The sequence below is a fragment of the Tasmannia lanceolata genome, unplaced genomic scaffold (genome assembly GCF_043159265.1).
Source record: "Tasmannia lanceolata isolate RefF3 unplaced genomic scaffold, GAP_Taslan_0.1 ptg000025l, whole genome shotgun sequence".
Lineage (NCBI taxonomy): Eukaryota > Viridiplantae > Streptophyta > Magnoliopsida > Canellales > Winteraceae > Tasmannia > Tasmannia lanceolata.
In genome coordinates, this window is record NW_027518702.1 from 14,417,984 (window position 1) to 14,438,367 (window position 20,384).

At 36.3% G+C, this 20,384-nt stretch overlaps 1 protein-coding gene across 6 annotated transcripts; it reads left to right on the forward strand.

Moving 5' to 3' along the window:
- The first annotated feature begins 2,768 nt into the window (after window positions 1–2,768).
- LOC143857509 (uncharacterized) lies at window positions 2,769–18,178 on the forward strand. Of its 6 annotated transcripts, none has more exons than XR_013238680.1 (10): window positions 2,769–2,926; window positions 7,723–7,842; window positions 9,388–10,164; window positions 10,660–11,214; window positions 11,429–11,490; window positions 12,260–12,355; window positions 12,641–12,734; window positions 16,653–16,886; window positions 17,646–17,729; window positions 17,818–17,969. XR_013238680.1 is itself a non-coding variant. In XM_077367943.1 (9 exons), exons 2-9 carry the CDS (start codon window positions 7,771–7,773, stop codon window positions 17,869–17,871), a joined length of 1,794 nt encoding a protein of 597 aa, XP_077224058.1. In that variant the 5' UTR covers window positions 2,769–2,926; window positions 7,723–7,770; the 3' UTR covers window positions 17,872–18,178. The 6 variants fall into 6 exon arrangements, 4 of the variants coding, with proteins under 4 accessions (XP_077224058.1, XP_077224061.1, XP_077224059.1 ...); XR_013238681.1 differs by having other exon boundaries at window positions 17,831–17,969; XM_077367943.1 differs by lacking the exon at window positions 16,653–16,886 and having other exon boundaries at window positions 17,818–18,178.
- The last annotated feature ends 2,206 nt before the right edge of the window (window positions 18,179–20,384 follow it).

A 20,384-nucleotide genomic window follows, 5' to 3' on the forward strand; every position in this document is an offset into this window, starting at 1 on the left:
GTCGACTTTTTAGGTTATCAAAATAATGATTCTTACGCAGCTTGATTCTGTAGAAAAATTAATGGCGGACGGCCGTGCGAGCACGTTTAGCCCAAAAAAAAAACAGTAGGGCCCACATTTCTTGGCTGATCCAAACCATTCATTTGTTGGGCCCTCATGTAGATAGGATGTGCTCAGAAAATCTTCTTTATAAGATGTTCCTAACCCATTGATTTGTGGAGGTTTAAAATGGACGGCATAGTATAAAAAGTTTCACGGATCAGAGGGTTAAGATCATTCCATAGAGAAGATTTTCTGGGCACACCCTATCTACATGAGGGCCCTATATAAGAATAGTTTGGATTAGCCCAAATATGTGGGCCCCATGGTTACCTTATAAATTTTCAATTCTATATTTCTATATACCAAATTTGTATTTAGTGTAAGCCCATATAGTCCAGTATTTTTCAAAAAGTATTGTATGGATGCCACCATAGGATGATGAACCCATCCATTTGATGCGCCACAATGTGAATAGGTTGCGCAGGAAATTTCCTTAGGATGATCCCAACGCTCCGATCTATAGATGTTTCCATAATATGAAGTTTCTCTATAGATCGGAGGGCTAGGATCATCCTATGTAAATGATTTTTTGGGCGCAAACTATTCACGTTGTGGCCCATCAGATGGACGGTTCCGAACATCTATGGTGTGGTCCGTGCGGTATTTTTTGAAAAATACTAAAATAAATAAGCTTACACCATATAAAATGTCATATATACCTAACTTGTTTTCTCTGTTTTCTTATTTTAAATTAAAAAAAATAAAGAAAAAATCTAGAACAAGAACAAAGGAAATGATTTCAGCACTCCATTGTTTTGATAATACTAAACTAAATAAGCTTACACCATATTTGGATTCCAGGATTTTTCTGGAAAAGTTTTGAAATGAAAATATTTCTAAAATTTCCTGCATTTTTAACACGTGAAAAGAGATAACTTGAACCGGCCCTATTCAATTTTGACTTGGAGAGACCTACAATTTATGATAAAATCACTCCAAAATAATCATAGTAAAATAATTTTCCTCAATACCATGGAAAGGAAAAAAAATTATGAGGAAAATTTTTTCCATCAAAAAGGTTTTTCTTGCAATCCAAACAGTGCAAAAATAATATATGAATAAAGAAAGCTTTGAAACATTGAAGGTTCATAGGTGTTGTCTTGGTTGAGACCAAGAGTACCACCGAGCCTGGGACCTGCAATGGGAAAATAGGCATGGTGTGGCGATAATCAATTTGTTCGGTCCCCTTCTAGGTCCTACTATTGGTTTCCGTAGCATTACTCATATAAAAACAGGTGGATGAATTTTGTTAATTTCGGCCTAAATTTGGCATTAAATATAATATTATTTTTAAATTTTGTATCGGATTTCGGCCGAAATTTGAAACCATGCTAGGAGCTAAGACACTCCAATGGATGGTCCGGTTCGAAGTGGACCGTATAACACAGACTTAGAAAGTAGGATCCGAAGAAGAATCCGACCAAGGGATCCTCCTTAGACATGGCAAACAAGTAACCCGCACGGGTACAGGTACAACCCGTGCGGGTACGGGTAAGAAATACCGGTGCGGATACCGATAGCCTTTTATGAACCCGGAACCCACCCGGGTGGGTACGAGTAAACCCGCGGGTAACCCAGCAAATTTAAAGAAGAAATTATATATATACCAAAAGAAATTATATGATGAATGGATGTATGAACACATAAAGGTGGTATGATGGATGTACAAGCCTTGATATTTAATCCAACAGCAATTTCTTAACAAGTTAGCTGTTGTTGGATCAAATATCAAGGATGGGATGGTGAGTACATGTTTATATGCCCATTCATCATACAATTTTTCACTTTAACAAGTGTTTATTTTGGTACAACCAAAGATACCAGTCACATAGTCTGATTGCTTTGATCTGTTTTGTTGGCCCACCCACATAGTCTATTTTTTACTGTTTAGTGTTTAGGCCTTACGAATAAAAAGTTGAAAACCGAATGGCGAGTAACCCGTGGGCACCAACGCCCGACCCAGACCCATCCGCGGGTCACGGGTACGGGTATTTTTTTCGCAGGTAATGAAATTGGTACCCGTACCCCTACGGGCTAGGTGTACCCGCGGGTATGGGTCCCATTTTGCCAGGTCTAATCCTCCTCTAGGTGAATCGGACCCGAAGTGGATGGGTTGAGAGCCCTGCAAAAGGAATAAAAGCAAGTGTGGCAAACTGAGATAGTGAGATGCGAAAGTGATGTATTCACTCCCTCTTTTTACTTGCAACCATGGTTTTAAATTTCGACTGAAATCCGAAATTTCGGATTTCGGTGGGACCGAAACCGAAATTTCATTTTTCGCCATTTGCCAAATTTCGGATTTCGGTTTGAAATTTCGATTAAATGCCATTATTTATTTATAAAAAAAGTGATACACCAAATTGCGAAAATTTCGGATCCGAAACGGTTACCGAAACCGAAATTTTAAACCATCCTTGCAACAGCCCCCTCTAGTACATTTACGACTAGGGGCGTGTCCCAAGAAATAAAAGGGTGCACACAAAATGGCTAAAGTAATGGGTGTGAATACCAACTCCTTAATTTACTACCCGCCGTAATAGTATACGGCTCTCAGTGACTGTCACGTGGCCTTCGTGGGGCCATTTGCTTACACTCCCCTCTATCTACACCCACGTCTCTACAAATACGTCGCTTTCTTTCTCCTACTCTCACCTTCTCCTCTTCTCCCTTACCCAACCAAACACACCGAGAGAGAGAGAGAGAGAGAGAGAGAGAGAGAGAGGGTTTTCTTCCGTTTTCTCTCATTTTGTCTCTAGTTTTCTTAAAGTCACAGAACGGGGAGTTATGGGTGAAATTCTTTCAGTTTCCGTTGGCTCAGTGAAAGGTACGAGCTCTGATTTAATTTACGTTTCCTTCTGATCTGTTAATCTGTCTTTCTTTATTTTTTCGTGATTTTGAGTCGGAAAGCTCTAAATTCTTTGAGAGTTCGGCTTGGATCTGATCTACATAGCTTGAATTATTCAGCCTGATGTGTTTATTAGATTATCTCATAGTTAGGTTTTGAGATCTAAAAAGTAGAGTTAGGTTTTGTTCTTAGACCGTACGAAGGTAGATCTGAAGTTTAAGAACACGTAAATGAAGTAACTTAACTAAGGAGACTGGTATTGACTTGCTTATTTCAATTGCGTAAGAACATGAAAGTCATGGGTGGAATTGCCTAAATTTGTAGCCACTTTCACTAATTGTAAACATATGGGTGGAATTGACTAAATCTATGGCCTATGGGCCCAAACCGCCAAACGGGATTTGCTATGCAATTTCATGGAAAGCCATTTTGCGGCTGACTTTTGCATGAGGGAACAACCACCTCAGATGAAGTCAATGAATAAGACAAAATCTGCTGACAGTGTGCCATGTGGCTGTTCTCCCATGCAAAAGTCAGCTGCAAAATGGCTTTCCGCAAAATTGCCTAGCAAGTCCCTTGCCAAAATAAGGATCACCACATAATTATCAACCCTAATATTGCCAAAATAATGACTTCTTATTCTTTTGGTGAGCCTGTATTGCCACCCATTTGTTTTGGTTTATAAATAAAAGAGAGAGATGGAAAGTACAAAACATTTAGGTGGCAATATCAACTCAAAAGAAGAAGAAGAAGAAGAAGGATGTATTATCATTATCTTGACATAATTAAGCCCAGCATATATGTTTTGGATTTTGAGAATCAATTTTGAGTCCAAAATTAATTCTTGGCAAAATGAGACATTTGGTTGGTTGTGTAGAATCCATTTTGCATGTATTTTTGCTGGGATGTCGAGTCTATTTGTCTCCAAAATTAATTCTCTGATCGAGGGCTGATGACCACACGATCCAACAATTCTACCACTGTGAACCAAAGTGCTCAATTTTGCTAAGAACTATGTCAGAAACCTAGCAATATTTATTTTTTGAATGGCGATACCTAGCAATATTATATGGTTCAATTGCTAAATATCAATTATGATCCGGCCATCTTAACCATTCGATCATGATCATATAAAAAAGTAGAAGATATAAGCATACAACAATCCATTTCCAATGGGTTGATTTTTGAGAAGCATGATCAATCTAAGGTAAATGAGAATCACAACATAAGAATAGTTTATATCAATCAACACTTAGTCAACACTTAGATGGGCTATTTGCTCAATTTATGTGGGTCACTCATTGAACGGCCAAGATAAGCCTATCATCGTGCTATGGCTCACTGTGTTATGTGTCACTCATTGAACGACCTAGATAATCCAACCATCTTGTTGTTTGTTCTATGTCAAAACAAAATGATGGATCACTTGATCAACCGTCGGGTCAACATACATATGTTCCATGCACCATGTGCATGGAGATGGTAGGGATGGCAAGTCAAGTAGAGTGCATGTGAAAATGAGTATTTTTAGAAGGTGAGTATGGACTATGGAGCTTGTTTATAGCTCTAGAATGGAAAGATAGTGTAATATATTCCTTGCTTGAAGGATTTCATGTGATTTTTGTCTTTATCCCTTGATTCCAGCTTTAGGTTTTGAACTTCTTAACAGTAAGGCATGTGACCAGCATGTGATTGCTACGTTAGGACTTAGGAAGTAGCCAAGGGAGAATGGAAAAGAAAAGGAGATGGGAAATGATGCCATCTCTTAGTAAGAAAAGGAAAGCCTGTAAATCAATTTTTTCCAACTCTTTTGCCAGGGTTTCCACCCTTTTTTATGTCTTTCTCGAAAAATGAGGGCTCAGCTGGAGTGGGACATAGACAAACGATATGGGTCCACTAAAGTGTCCCATGTGGGACATAAACATAACTATTTTTTAATGGGATGAGACTCAAACAATGCTAAAAATGTTTGTTGAAGTGTCCTAGATCTGATTATATTATACTAGTTACTAAGGTATCACCCATAACTTGAAAGGCTAAACATGAGGGGTATTTTTGGTATAAAAATTTAACCTAACAGAAGGAAAAAAAAAATTATATTCAAATAAAAAAGTTAATCAAATGAGTACGCTTCATCTCTCTCATCTCGTTCAACCTTAATTGAAACATAGTTTCCAGTTGTCGCTCTTCTCAGTTGTCGATTGATTTTGTTTAAGAGCAGCATGATAAGATTAGTCACATGGATGATCTCAGCCGTTCATCTAATGAAGCTACCAACTTTATCTATCATCAGTGGCCTCAAAATAAACTGATAATCCTTACCTGTGGATGAGTGGATCTAGTATGGGTTTCTTCTGGAAGTTTAATTATTGATATTTCTGAGGCTTTGATCTAGTGGACAAGATCAGGGTGAGCATGTGAAATAAACGGCTCTAATCGCACTAGAGCCACAGCATTTCATAGATCCAAGGGTTAGGATCATCCTGATCACACACTTTCCATTAACTGGAATCAGCACACATGCGCCAAATGTGCGGTAGAGATCGGATCAAACCACCAACTTCGTATAGACTACCGATTACACGCGATCTTTTCCTACCATAACTGTTCTTTCGGAAATGAAAGTTTTCCGCATGGAGAATAATTTATTTTTCCACTAGAAATAAATACAAGCAAGTTGGCTAAAATATTGCCAGGTACATTACGTGCAAAGTGAAGGAAAGTAGCCATGCATAGAACCGTGCCCCCTTGTTTTCATAAGGGTGCCCCTTTCCCAATTTACCAAGGATTTTTTTTTTAGCTAACGAGTGCTCTTACGACTTATAAGGTGCATTGGAAATGATATTTACAATGAATTTTTTGAGAATTTTACAATTGTTTTAAGACTTTTTCATTGGAAATGAGTGTAAAATATCATTTCCAATGCACCTCTACAAGTGACCTTAGCAAAACCTATTTACCAATTACCATGTTTTACTCTCGTGGGTTAATGGACGCGGATGATACGATGGATCCAAAGTATCATTAATGGACAGAATTTTGGCATAGCAATTGGATTTGAACGGTGCCCAATGGCCCCAATGGATATGGATCCTGAGTTCCAAAATTGTTTTGGTTAGGGAAATGATGTTACAACCATATTTTGATATTTTTGCCAACCTATCTTGTCTTGTAGTGTTTAAAGAGCTGTCAAAAGGTTATTACATTTCCTAGAAGAAAAATGATTTTAGCGCTCTAATGTTTTGATAACATGCGCTCCACATGTTTGTCGTGTAGTATTTAAAGGACTGTTAGATGAATATTGCTGTTCTCAAAAAGCTCTCAGAGCCCTTTAATTACTACAAGACAAACATGTGGAGCGCATTTTATCAAAACATTGGAGCGCTGAAATCATTTCCTTTCCTAGAAAGCTCTTACCAGCCTACTAAAGAAGAAAAGACAGCTGGGTTCGTACAGCCGTGCAAATATCAAAGTAAGGTTATGCTGATAACATTTCCCTTTGGATATCATATCAGTAAAAGAAAGTGTAAGTGCCATTATCAAAATATGGGGCTGTGGATATCAGACTCTCTTCATTACCTTCCATTTGAAGGCGGTTATGACGTTTTGGTGGCGTAGGGCTTTTTTCTAATCTTTTCTTCCCTGATTCTTTCCACTGGACCACAGAGGTGGTTGGTATTTCGTGTTTTCATTGGTTCGAAATGGTGGGACCCATACCAATTTGGATATGGACAAGTCCTATTTGGATAAAAAGTAGAGTCGGTCCCATTGCTGGAAAAAATGGGGCCCACTGTGTATTGGTAGAAATATCTAGCAGAAAGGGTTTCTTGGACAGCTCCAATTCATGAAAATTGTAAAATTCCATGAATTTCGGTTTCCATGGTTGATCAAATTTTGGAAAAGATGGGGCCCACTGTGTACTGGTAGAAGTTTTTATCAGAAAGGCTCCAATTCATGAAAATTGTGAAACCAGGAATTGGGTATTCCATGAATTCCAATTTCCATGGCTGATCAAATTTGGAAAAAAAATGGGGCCCACTGTGTATTTATAGAAGTCTTTAGCAGAATGAGGTCCTTGGACAGCTCCAATTCATGAAAATTGTCAAACCTGGAACTTGGTATTCCATAAATTTCAATTTCAACGGTCGATCAAATATTTTCTAGCAATGGTGGAAATCAAGGAGCATTTATTTCAGTGCTCTAGTGCATCACCAAACGTTTCTTTTTTTAAGTTTTGCAAGAGAACGGGAAAAAAAAAACATAAATACATAAAAGAAATATCACGTTTCTTTGACGTGGATTGCCATTTCCGCCAACCTACCTTTTATCTCTATATCAGATTCTCCACTTTCATTGCACCCCAACAAACCTAAAACAAAGAAGAACAATGGAAAGCAAAAACTGCAAAGATAAACAGTAAGCTCTGCAGTCTGTACGTTTCTTCCATTTGAAATCTTATTATTTTTTATCTTAATCCTTGTTCATGTTTTATGGGTTCTTATATTCCTATATTCATGTTTTATAACTTTATAATTCATTACCGTTTAAGGGCGTTACAGAATCAATATTAAGTGAATGCTTGAATGAAATGGAAGACTGTTACAACTCTGTTTTACCTTTTCCCCAATACTTGGCCTTATTTTTTTAGGCACTCCTTTAGCTCAGAAGTTGAGTTTTGGATTCTGGGTCTGAACTAAAATTAATGGATTTCTTTTCGTTTATTAATCTGGTTTGATGGTTTTTGTTTTTATTGTTACTGAAGCTTTTCTTTGCAGGGATTTGTGGCAAATGAAAACTCTATATAAATAGTGTTTTTGGGAGACATGGCAACTGACATGGATAGAGCTTACTGTGAATGGTCACATGATGACATGTCTGGTCGGGACAATTCTCCGGTAATTTATTTGTCACCCTCTCTTTCAATTCATCATGATAATTTAGTAATAGTCTATAGCTTCCATAGTCTCAAATTTGTTGATTTTAACATAATAGGCAGGGGAAAAATCTTCCCGAGATTCTGATATGTAATCTATAATTTTATTATGTGTTCATCATAATAATTTAGTAATAGTCTATAGATTCCATATTCTCAAATTTGTTGATTTTAACCTAATAGGCATGGGTAACATCTTCCTGAGATTCTGATTTATGCTCAGGGGTTCATTTTTCATATTAGTTTTAGTATTATAACAGCTATTGCTGTAAAATGATTTATGGTTTTTACTGTCCGCATTGCTTGAACTCACCAAGTGTCCAGTTTTATATATCTGTCACTTTTTATGGAACTTATAATGATCTACCAAGTTTTACTTGTCATGTCTGTATTCTCGTAGACCTTTCTGATCTTGAACTTTTAGATTTACTACGATTAGGCATAGAGAAACTTATCTAAATTGTATGTTCTTGAGTTGATCATAATCTTGCTTTTATAATCTTTAGAGTTATTAAGTGCTTTCGGTTTTGTGATTCACATCGCTCAAATAAAATAGTATTGGATTTTATATGCTTGTTATTATGCCTCTATATTTTTGTATTCATCATGACAAATGTAAATATGACGACCTTGCCAAATTAGCTAGATAAGCCAACAGAAAAAATATCTCTAAATTATACTTTCCTGTGTTCATAATCAATCTTTTGCGTCCATGTTGCTTTTTCATTAGGAGTAACTAAAAACCATCACCTTCATCATGTAGGTGCCATAGAGGCATAGATAGGAGTCTTTTTCGCTCTTATGTTTTCAAACCCTGCATGCATGTAATAAAACCCGAAGAGCTATGCAATTCAGCTAAACCAGGTGTCACCATGTTGGGCACTTCATTTTATACAGATATATTATCTGTTTTTTTTTTTAAATCTGCAAAAGCACCAGAAGCTCATTAATTCTCCCACCAGACCCTGATTACCCATAAAAAGAAAAAAATTAAACTAATGTTAATATCCAGAATGATGAATCAACAATATTTTGGATGCTTTTGAGAGGGGGAAAACCTTTTTTTTTTTTTTTTTTTTTTAATTTTTATGCTGAGCTATAGCTTCCATATGGCTATTTCAAGTTACTTGTAACAGATAATGAAACACTGGGCTACTCAGGTTACAACGCTTATTTTGTTTTCTAACAGTATCAAATCACCACAGAAAACATCATGCCCCTATACAAAACACACACAAACCCCTTGCCAATAGAACCCTCCAACAAAAACTTGAGATCCCCAATAACACAAAGATTTCTGAAATAATGCATTCCTGATACATCAAAATACTAGATATAATACTACTACTACTACTACTACTACTAATAATAATAGATATATGAAAATTAGAAATTTATACAGGGAGTTAAATGTTTGGAGTTCTAGTCGTAGTCTTTTGGTCCTTGATACTCTCTTTATAGTCCTATTTCATTTTTTATTTAATTATAGTAATAATTTGATGAACAGAAAGCATCAGTTTCCCAAATTATTCTCGATCCTGGTTCGATATCCTTTGGGCGATTCTCAGTTGAATCACTGTCATGGGAAAGATGGTCGGTTTTCTCACACAACAGATGTCAGGAGGAACTGGAGAAATTCAAATCCCCTGGTTTAGTAGCCCAAAAGAAAGCATATTTTGAAGAATATTACAAAAAGATTAGAGCTCTCAAGGCTTTGCAGGAGAGCCAAACATGCGAAGAAGAACAGAATAGCATGGAAGATGAAAGTACCAGAATTGGATTGTCAAATCATATTTCTCCCTCTGAAGAAAATGGTATTTTTGATGGTACTATTTCTAGCCAAACATGCGAAGAACAGAATAACATGGAACATGAAAGTACCAGAATTGGATTGTCAAATCATATTTCTCCCTCTAACGACGAAAACATAGAGGAGTTAGAACTGCATAAATATGAATTCACTAAACTCAACGATGAAAGGATCACAAGTAAAGATGAGTGTTCCATGACTACAGATGAATTCAAGGTTGCGGGACCTAAGGCTGCCTCGCAAGAGACAGCGACAGAGCTGATAGTATTTGCTACACAAAGAGAGTCAGAAATTATACAAGAAAACAGCATGGTTGCGGAAGCTAAGGCTTCTGCACAAGAGACGGCGACAGAGCTGATAGTATTTGCTACACAAAGAGACTCAGAAATTATACAAGAAAACAGCATGGTTCTTGACAGACTCAAGCAGAATATCAAGAAATGCAAGGATAATACATCTGTAATTATGGCCAAGGTATATTAAATTTTCCTTTCTCGCATTATTTTTCTCATTTATGCATCTCAATTGGAAAGCTTACATTTTAAATCTGGCTTAGCATTGGGTTTTTTCAATCAGAAGTTCTGAAGCTGATATGCATTGTGAAACTACCAATTACTCCAAAAGCTTAAGCTTTTGGAGATGGGGTTATTTAATCTTTTCTACTTTAACACTCCCCCTCACATTTGGCCCCTCTTTTGGGTTGGCCTACACCTGGCACATGTGGTTCCTCTTTTGGGTTGGCATTACATGTGGATTTTAATATCAAGGAGTTTTGAACCCAGGACCTTTTGCTCTCATACCGTGTGAAACAACCTAGCTTAAACTGTTGGAGATGGCATTATTTAATCTTTTCTAATTTAACATGCATGATTGTGTTCCTAGATTATATGGAATTTATTAACTTTCTTTTGTTTCATTTTATTTTCACATTGGCTGACATGTGTATGCTTGCATATGATCTGTTGTAAGGGTGCTGCTGCTCCTTCAGTTAGAAGCAATGTCAAATCGAAGGGCAGTACCAAGTCAGATACTGTAAAATCTTCACAAGTGCTCAAGCACACTCCTCGTAAAGCAAACCCCTTGGCAGAGAACACTAACAATTCAAGGAAGGCAACTATTTCCATGGTCTCAAGCAACAATAAATCTGCCTCTTTTTCTTCACATAGACAAGGACGATCAAATGTTACTGTGCCACGCCCGTTTTCTTTTTCGACAGAACAACGTGCACCTAATCCTGTGAGCATTAGATACAGTGGATCTGGTACAACAGTGAACAATATCAATACATGCAAGGCAACTACCAATAGTATCTCAAGAAATGAAAAATCAAGCTCTATTTCTTCAAATAGGACACATAAGGAATTACATTCAAATGTTACCGTTCCACGCCCATATTCTCTTTCTACAGAAAGACGAACGACTCCTGTAAGTGTTAGAAATGACGCACTTTTGCCTTCCAATTCGAAAGCCTCGAACAGATCAGCAAAGATGCCACTTCATGGAAAAAGCATGTCATGTGTACAGGTGACCTTTTCTTATTTCTTGGCAACGTTCATACATTTGGGTGGTGCTTACATTTCCTTACTTTCAGAATACCATGATGATGGCTTTTGAGGCCATGAATATATGCCACTAATACATTGAATTTCCTTTGAGTGTTGTTGTGCTCTTGATATTCTTAAATTAGATACTAGAGATTTATGCTTGATTTCTCTTCTCATTTTGCTATTTTTGACAGAGCACTTCAATGGAGATATTTGGAACTGGCGGCAAGAAAAGCACAGCTTTCGAGAAAAGAAGGTTGATTTTCCTTGATATTTCTTGCTTTTATTTTTTAAGAACTTAATAAGGTGACAAAAACCTCTAGAATTTAGTCAACTGCATGAAGATGTGGGTGTGATCCCAGAAAAAAATTGAAGAATTGAAGATTTATGATTCAGAAAATCAATCAAGTTCTAGCTGGAGTTTTGATTCAACTTATACCCAGGCCTTATTGATATCCCTGTTTTGAGTTCCTTCTCATAGTATTTATATTGGGAAATGATAAATGCATCCTTGTTTTGATAATGGCACCGATCACTTTATTAAACACTTGTTGACTGTTGATTACTTTTTGGGAATTGCAACATTTTTTAACAGCTAATTACAAGTACAAAAGGGAGCACATAAATCATCTGGATCGCTATATACATGAGTGTGTATGTAATTGATAGACCAACTGTTTACTGTGTGCTGTGTGAAACTACCAGTTACTCCAAAAGCTTAAGCTATCGGAGAAGGCGTTATTTATTCTTTTATACTTTAACACTCCCCTTCACGTGTGGCCACTCTTTCTAGGGTTGGCCTCCAAGTGGCACATGTGGCCCCACTTTTGGGTCGACCATTGCATGTGGATTTTTTATTTTTTTTTGACATCAAGGAGGTTTGAACTCAGGACCTTTGATCTGATACCATGTGAAACTACTAGTTACTCCAAAAGTGTAAGGTATTGGAGAAGGCGTTATTTATTCTTTTATACTTTATCATACTTTACATGTTTTTCAACATGTTAACTTTAATTTTATTTCAGGATCCATGAAGAATTTGGCAGAAAGTCCATGGTACTGGACAGCCACCGTACCATACCAATGCAAAACGATTCCGACATTTGCAGACGAAAAGTCATGTAATGGATTTTATAAGACTTTATATAATTTTCTTCTATTTATTTTTCCTTGAATGACTCTTTGCATTCGAATGGTTAGGTTGTTTGGTATAATTATTTTTTTTAAATCAGATTTTACAGTCAAATGGTTAGCTTTTTTTATATTCAGGATTCTATTGGTTTTCTTAAAGTTAGGTTTGCTGATATTATTTTATGCAATTTTCATCTGCTCCCACGAATCTCTTTGTGAGATGTGATTGTTGGATCTTTTGAAATTGACAAGAAATTGTTTGTATGGATATCCAGGTCTACCAACTTTCCTTCCAAGAGTAAATCAAATCAAAAAGGTGGGATTGAGTTTCAACGTAGAAGTATTGACAGTGGAGCGAAATGGAAAGAGGTAAATAGCTGATCGCAGTCAACCCATTGCTTGATTATTCAGTTCATTTCTCTTGAAACCACGATTAGGTACTAATGACTGCCAATTCCGCTCTATAAGAAAACTATCTTCTCTAGAAATCCTTAGCACATTCTATTTTTCATACTTTTCTCTTTGTACCTGAAAGATTTTTTTCAAATACCCCAATTTGGCCATGATTGAAATTCAATTTTAGCAGAACTTTTGCACCACACCAAGCATCTAGGAATTTTAATTCCAATGCGGACACAGCACCCAAGTAGAATATCCCTTCAAAGTATCGAAGAAAAATGCAATACATAAATTGGGATTAGGAAATTGAAGACCTGCAAAGAAAATTGTAAAAAATCTCTTAAAGATGATCACCCATAAAAGTGTAGAAGAGAGAAGAGAAGAGGATGGGGTCTAAATCTGTTCATAGCTTCATTAATTCTAAAATGCCGGTTACATTAATATTTATAGAACATTTGGTTAAATGAACAAAATACCCATAGTCTCATAATTCGACTATAACCCAGTACTCTGCCTTTGGACTTGACCTGACTACAATCTTTTGTTTGTTTCTGCTCCATGATATCAGATAGTCATTGAGTGGAATACAATATCCTAACAGTGACCTCAGTGTGTGAAGATCTTCTACCCAGTCCGCATCTGGATGTCCACATACTCAACTTTCGTATCTTGTTGTGGCCTGATGTATATAGCCCATGAACTTAGGTCTCTCTGATGTACCTTAGAATCCTTTTGGTTCCCTAAAGGTGTCCCTCTCTAGGATCGTGAAGGTACTACAAATCAGATTCACCGCATATTTATGTCAAAGTCTAGTTAGGAAATTATTGATGCGAAGTGTGAAGTGGACCTCTTTGAGCACATGTTGCTTCACCCTATCTTGGTCTAGTAGGGTAGGCACCAGGTCGTCGACCTTGGAATAGAGGATGCTACTGTTGATAGTGTGATAGGGGGGTGTTGTTGCTGTGGGTGAAAATAACTACGTCTGTGATTGTTACCATGTTGCAAAAGTAATCTTAGAAGGTCAAGTAGTCTTCGCCAAGTCCCTAGGCGGTGTATCGAATTTGTCACTAGTTGATCAGATGTTGATTGCTGGTAACATATCAAAGAGGTTCTTCATATTTATGAAATAGCTTTGAATGGACATCTTTCACTTTTTGTTGGTCTATAGTGCAATTTGGAGTTGCATAATTCGGGCCTCAAATTGCTCTGAAAGATCTCTAGTAGAGGTAACATTGGGTATCTAGTGCGAACCTCAGGCAAAAGCATGGTATTAATCATGGTTTTGAATTTCCACCAAAACCGATATGAAACTACCGAAATGTTTCTGTTGCTACCCTCACCGAAATGCATACCGAAGTCAAAATGGATATCGAAACCAAAACCGTCAATGTATAAGTGGAATACTATATCAATATGTGTTATTTAATTATATTTGTATGAATTGCATGTGAAATGTGGTGTATGTATTATATATAAATAATTTCATCAATTACATATGAAATGCAGAATGAAATGAATTATCAGACACGACAATGAATGTCACTAGGTGTTTAATCTTGTAAAAAATTATGGATGGTTGCCTTGCTTATGCGATTATGTCCAATTGTTTGTGCTTATTCTAGAATTTCTTAAAGTTTCATTTGAAAATTCTATCATTTGCATATGTTTACATATGTTTCTTTGATTTTACATGATTTTTACTGAAATTTTCAACCAAAACCAAAATATTTTCTTTTTTGTAGCAACCAAAACCAAAATAGAAACCAAAATTTAAAACAATTAATCAATGCAACTAGAAGTTGGTCTTGATCATACCGGATCATAAGATCGTGTTCCCACTGTGGAGGAAGGCCAGTGATACAATAACTGTCCTTGGTAACTGCAATCGTCTCTTCAGATTTTCTACTTTTATCAGCTTATCAAGAGGAATTTTAATTTCTTAAAAATGATCAAGAAGTCAATTTGACCCTCCTAGAAAAGAAAGTTGTCTTGCAAAATTTTGATGGTAACTAATTGAGAGCATTTGGTAGGAGGATGAAGAATTTTGTAAGGCATTTGAGTGAATATGATGCATGATGAAGAGAGATGAAAAAGAAACAAGAGATCAAAGAATGAGGGTACGAAAATACGGGTGAGAGAAAAATGTGAAAGTTGGTGTCAAAAAAAGAAAGAGGAGAGTGTGGAAAATCGAAAGCAAGGAGTGTGCAGATTTGGATTTGAGTGATCTAACCAGAAAAAGAGGATTGGGTTTTGAGATTTTCGTAGGGTTTGGGGAGGAATTTCATTGGGTTGTTTTCTTTGGAAGTGAATGGTCTATTTTAAGTTGTGTGCTATAAAATTCACCAACTTAAGTGAGAATAGGTTGGCCCTTTTTATGTTTTAAAAATGAGGTTTAAGTGTGTTTCTTCACCTCACTTAAGTGATGCTCAACTTAGCAACCAAATATGAAAATTTTGGAATTTTAGGGAAGAAAGATGGAGAACAGCCTAGTGTTTGTGGATTTGAAGAAAAAGCTGAAGATTTTGAACTATTTGAATCAAAAGGTGAAGATAAAGGGATTTCGAAGGAAAGTTGAGACTGGTTTTGATAGGAATGAAGGAAAAGATGAAAAGAAGTAAATAGGGATGTTTGGAAGAGAAAATACTAAGATAAGAGGAATGAAAGAAAAGGGAGGTAACTTGATTGTGATGATGCCCCTTGAATCTTCATTTTCGAGATCTCAATACTCTGATAGCGACGTAAAATACCTCTTAAAGATGATCACTCATAAAAGTATAGATGAGAGAAAATGATGGAGTCTAAACTATGTTCATAGCTTCATGAATTCAAAAATAATGTTTACAATAGTATTTATACATACTAAGATGAGAAGAATGGAAAAAATACCCCTAGTCTAATATTTAACTATCTTCAACAAAAATTATGTGTGCAAAATAAAGGTGGGAAAACGTCCTCAAAATACTGTCCATGTTATACACAGAATCAAAGTTTGGCTTCTACCTTCCCACGGAAGCAATTGTGCAAGGCTTATCAAACCTAAATCTGCTAGGCAGTTCCATCTCTCATAAAGTGGCCTGAATTAAAAGTGGGAATGCCATGCCAAAAAATGGTGGTCTCCGTTATTTTGATATTTTCCCACTCATCTCCAGTAGAAGGTTGTAAAATATGCTTCTAGGACCTGAACAGATTTTACAATCCAATTCGATCAGTGAGTTTTGAACTTTGATCTGGACCATTTTCCAAGATCTTATTTTCTCATAATAAAATCAACCATTTTAGATAGAGATTGGTAGGGAAACCGGTTTTACAACAGAGCATTTTAGATAGAGATTGGTAGGGAAACCGGTTTTACAACAGAGCAAGAAACCGAACATATCGGTTAGTGCCACCACATCTCAAATGATGTATAACCAGTCCTTTGTTTAGGAAAATCACCAAAAAGCTGATTCTCTTGCACACATGGTGTGTTCTGATTGTTGATTTTTCCCACCGGTCTTACTCTCGGTTACTGTGTCATTTTTCTTTTAGATGTCATAATGGATTGTTGGCACAGAGAAATTATATGGTGGCCGACCGTGTGGTAAAAAGGGCAGAGAGAGAGAGAAAACATGCCACCCTTGATTTCTGATCCAAGGAAAAGTAAAAAAAAGGGGGGCTTTTCTTGGGTCAAAAATCAAGGGAGGGAGGGTTTTCTCTCTCCGACCTTTACATCACACGGTCGACCACCATATAAAATCTCATTGGCACATTAACGTACTCACTACATAAGAAATCCTATGTGCAATGCCTTTAGAATTAACAGAGAAAAACCATTCTAAATGCCTCTTAACCAATTTTCTGTGTGTTCCTTCTGTAATTCATTTCTCTGCCACTGCATTTGATTTACAGGTATCGTATGATTCAGATAGCCTCCTTAGTAGTCAGTGCCCTCCAATGTGAAATTTCAGATAAGGATCACATTAACAATCATGCTTATAATGAATCATTAGAATGCAATTCTCTCCTCATCTATCTAACAGTGTGTGATGATAGGTGGAGCCAACCATAATCCAACTTCCACTAAAATATCAGAGTGGGCAATGAGATGTGGAGCCCATATTCCATCACTGTCCAATCAGCATTGTACAGATATTAGATCATTTCCCATTTGTTTCACTGTGACACTTCTAGATCTCTTAATTTATTTATTTTTCTTAGTACTACAACAAAATTTACAATTATCATATGCTTTGAGTTTCATCCAACCTGATGTAGACTAGGGAGAGAAAAGAAGAAGAAGAGAAGTAGAATTAGAAGAAGGGAAGGAATTTGGGAGGAGAACTCAAATCTGTAATCAAGTTAATTAATAATCAGAAGTAAAGAAAAGTATGTAATTTGGCCTATATATAGGCAACCAACAATAATAAAAGACTAAAATCTCCATCCCTAACAAACCAATTAACCCTAATAATCTCCAATAAATCCCTAAAATATCCTTACAAAGAACAAAAATACCCAAAATATCCCTAAGGGCCCCGCCCCACCTAGAATAAACCTGCAGCGGACCTCTAAGATACCCATCGCCCCATCCTAATAGTAATTATTTTACATGGAAACAAACATTATTATTTTTTGAATAAATGGAAACAATCACATTATATTTGCTTAACATACTAAATTTTCTAAATACAACTATATTATCATATAAAAGAATCAAAATTAGCAGAATCCAGGAATCCTATTTTTGAAGTTAGCCAAATCTGATACTTGATACCTGTGTCGGATTCTGACACTTGTATCCTTACCCATGCAACATAGCTAGGAACTTATATATAGTAACCCTCTTCTTCGTCCTACTAGCACTCCTACAATATCATCCATTTATTGTGCATTCTTGCGCAGGGAAAAGAAGACACTCAGTCGAAAGAACTCCGACCAAGTCAGAAGTTATACAGGGGGGGAATGGCGACTATGGAGCGTAAAAAGGTCACATTTATTCCAGTTTTATTTATTTTTTTGTGATATTACTAGTTAATAAAAAAATAAAATTTGCTTCTTATGGTAACAATTGCAGATTATTCTATCAGGTTCCATGGATCTGATGCACGACAGGAGGAAGCGCGCATAAGGTGCCCGTACATGTAAGATATGAATCTGTAAATGTGCAACAAGTAGAATGACAAGCATGAAATTGAAACATAATTTCAAAAGTGTAATTTTTCTGTTCATGTGAGTGTAATTTTACTATTCATTCCCTCTCTCCCTGTTTGGATTGCAGGAAAAGTATTTCTTGTGGAAAAAAAAATTTCTTAGGAATTTTTTTCCCCACAATTTAGCGGGAAATGATAAATTTTAGGGATGTCGTTATAAAATGAACATCACTGTAAATAAGATTTGAACTGCTGTGGTTTAAATTACATTTTTTTTTTTCAATCCATGATCTACTAGTGAGATTAAGATGGAGAGCCAGCGTCCAAAAACCAGATCAATGAAACTTGTGTGCGTTTGGATTGGCGGAATCAGTTGTTGAGATCAGGATTTGTTTCCGATTTCGCCCGATTCTGGCGTTTGGTTCAAAAAAGAACGGAATGAAGAGGAATTGGCATCGGGGCAGAATTAGAGCGGGGAAATGTCAGGAATATGTTTCCCGCCCAAGGATGTGGTATTCTGATTCTGCCCCGATCAGAATGGAATTTTTATTAGATTTTTTAATATATATATATTTTTTTATTTTAACCCTTTTCCCCATTTCATAATAGGAATTGGAATTAGATGTTGATTCCATCTAATTCCTGATTCTAGCAACCCAACTAGGATGATCTTAGATGACGCAGGGAGTGTGAGAGGCAACAACACCAGTATGGAGATCAACACATGAAGCAAGTAAAATAATCTCGTGGGGACTTGAAAACCCATGCCACGGTTTTGGAGGAAAACTCCAACATAACACGTGAAAGGAGCCAAGCTCCATCACCCAAGTGAGCTAATCAGATGTCCCAAAAATAAACTTTATTCAATCTATCTTTCTTTACTCATGCCATTACATAATATAGAGAGTTAAAATCTAAGAATAGCAACCATAAATACTTGCCTACCAATTATTCTCAATCTTCTATCTAAAGCAAGAAATATCTGTAAGATAATCCAAAAATAGTAATTCTGAATTAGACACTTACCCATATCCTAAAACTGCTTATAACTTAGTCAAATTCAGTCCAAATCGCGTAATTTTAGGCTCTTTAGATAGGTAATCGAAAAACCTTTTTAAAAACACAAAAATCAAGCTAAATAAACAAGTTTTGACGTCCCAAAAAATACCACAAATAAAATGAAAAATAGGAAATAAAAAAATAAAAGATTTGATCAACACCATGCGTTTTGCATCATTCACTCCCGCTTGAAAAAAACTCGATCTCGAGTTTAGGCCATCGTCTTCCAAATTTGATTTTCGGCATTGCACCAAACTTTCATTCAAATTTTTTTTCATCTTTTCTTAATACCTTACACGAAGTTTTTTTTTATTTTTTTTATAATGATCTCTTACATGAAGCATAGCCATGAAAAGGGCTCTCGAAGCCACTCTCAAATCCATAGCCGTCTTCTCATGGATACGGGCTTCGAGTAACTGTGTGAAAGTCTTCACCCGTTGTTGGAGTTCTTCGTTCTCCGCAGCTAGATCAGGCTGGCCGACGTTAGGCGCAACGACTTCTTCATCCCATCGTGCATTCGTCGGAGATCCATTGTGCTCTAATATCAATTGACGCAGGGAGCGTGAGAGGCAGCAACACCATGATGGAGATCAACACAGGAAGCAACTAAAATAATCTCATATTGAGATCAACACAGGAAGCAACTAAAATAATCTCATGGGGGCTTGAAAACCCATGCCACGATTTTGGAGGAAAACTCCAACATAACATGTGAAAGGAGCCAAGCTCCTTCACCCACGTGAAAGAGACAATGCTCTCTTCACAAGAGATGTCCCGAAAATAAACTCTATTCAATCTATCTTGCTTTACTCATGCCATTACATAATATAGAGAGTTAAAATATAAGAATAACAACCTTAAATACTTGCCTACCAATTATTCTCAATCTTCTATCTAAAGCAACAAAAATAAGAACAAAAAATATCTATAAGATAATCCTAAAATAGTAATCATGAATTAGATACTTACCATATCCTAAAATTGCTTATGTTAATAAAAAAACCTTTCTAAAAACACCAAAATCAAGCTAAATAGACAAGTTTTGACGTCCCAAAAAAATACCACAAATAAAATGACGATAATAGGAAATAAAAAATCAAAGATTTGATCGACACCATGCGTTCTGCATCATTAAATCTCCAATGGCTATCAACTTTACTCTTGGGCCATTCATATTCATGAAGGGGCCTACATGATAGATCTACCTTCTATGGCTATTAAATCTAGTCGTAAGCAAATGTGACAATCAAGGTCAAACCCATTAGACGAGCTAATGATTATCATATATAGTTTTGTAACATCCAAGGTGGGGACCATTAGATGTTCTATCTCTAACATCTATCAAGCCGACTAATAGACAATGTTAATCTAAGGTGGGATATATTAAATGATATATCTCAAATGACTGTCAAATTCAGTGTTGGGTATGTAA

Coding starts and splice junctions, on each gene's coding strand:
- LOC143857509 (XM_077367943.1), top strand. CDS start 7,771: ATGGCAACTGACATGGATAGAGCTTACTGTGAATGGTCACATGATGAC. Junction 10,165..10,659: donor CATCTGTAATTATGGCCAAG/GTATATTAAATT, acceptor ATCTGTTGTAAG/GGTGCTGCTGCTCCTTCAGT. Junction 11,491..12,259: donor ACAGCTTTCGAGAAAAGAAG/GTTGATTTTCCT, acceptor ATTTTATTTCAG/GATCCATGAAGAATTTGGCA.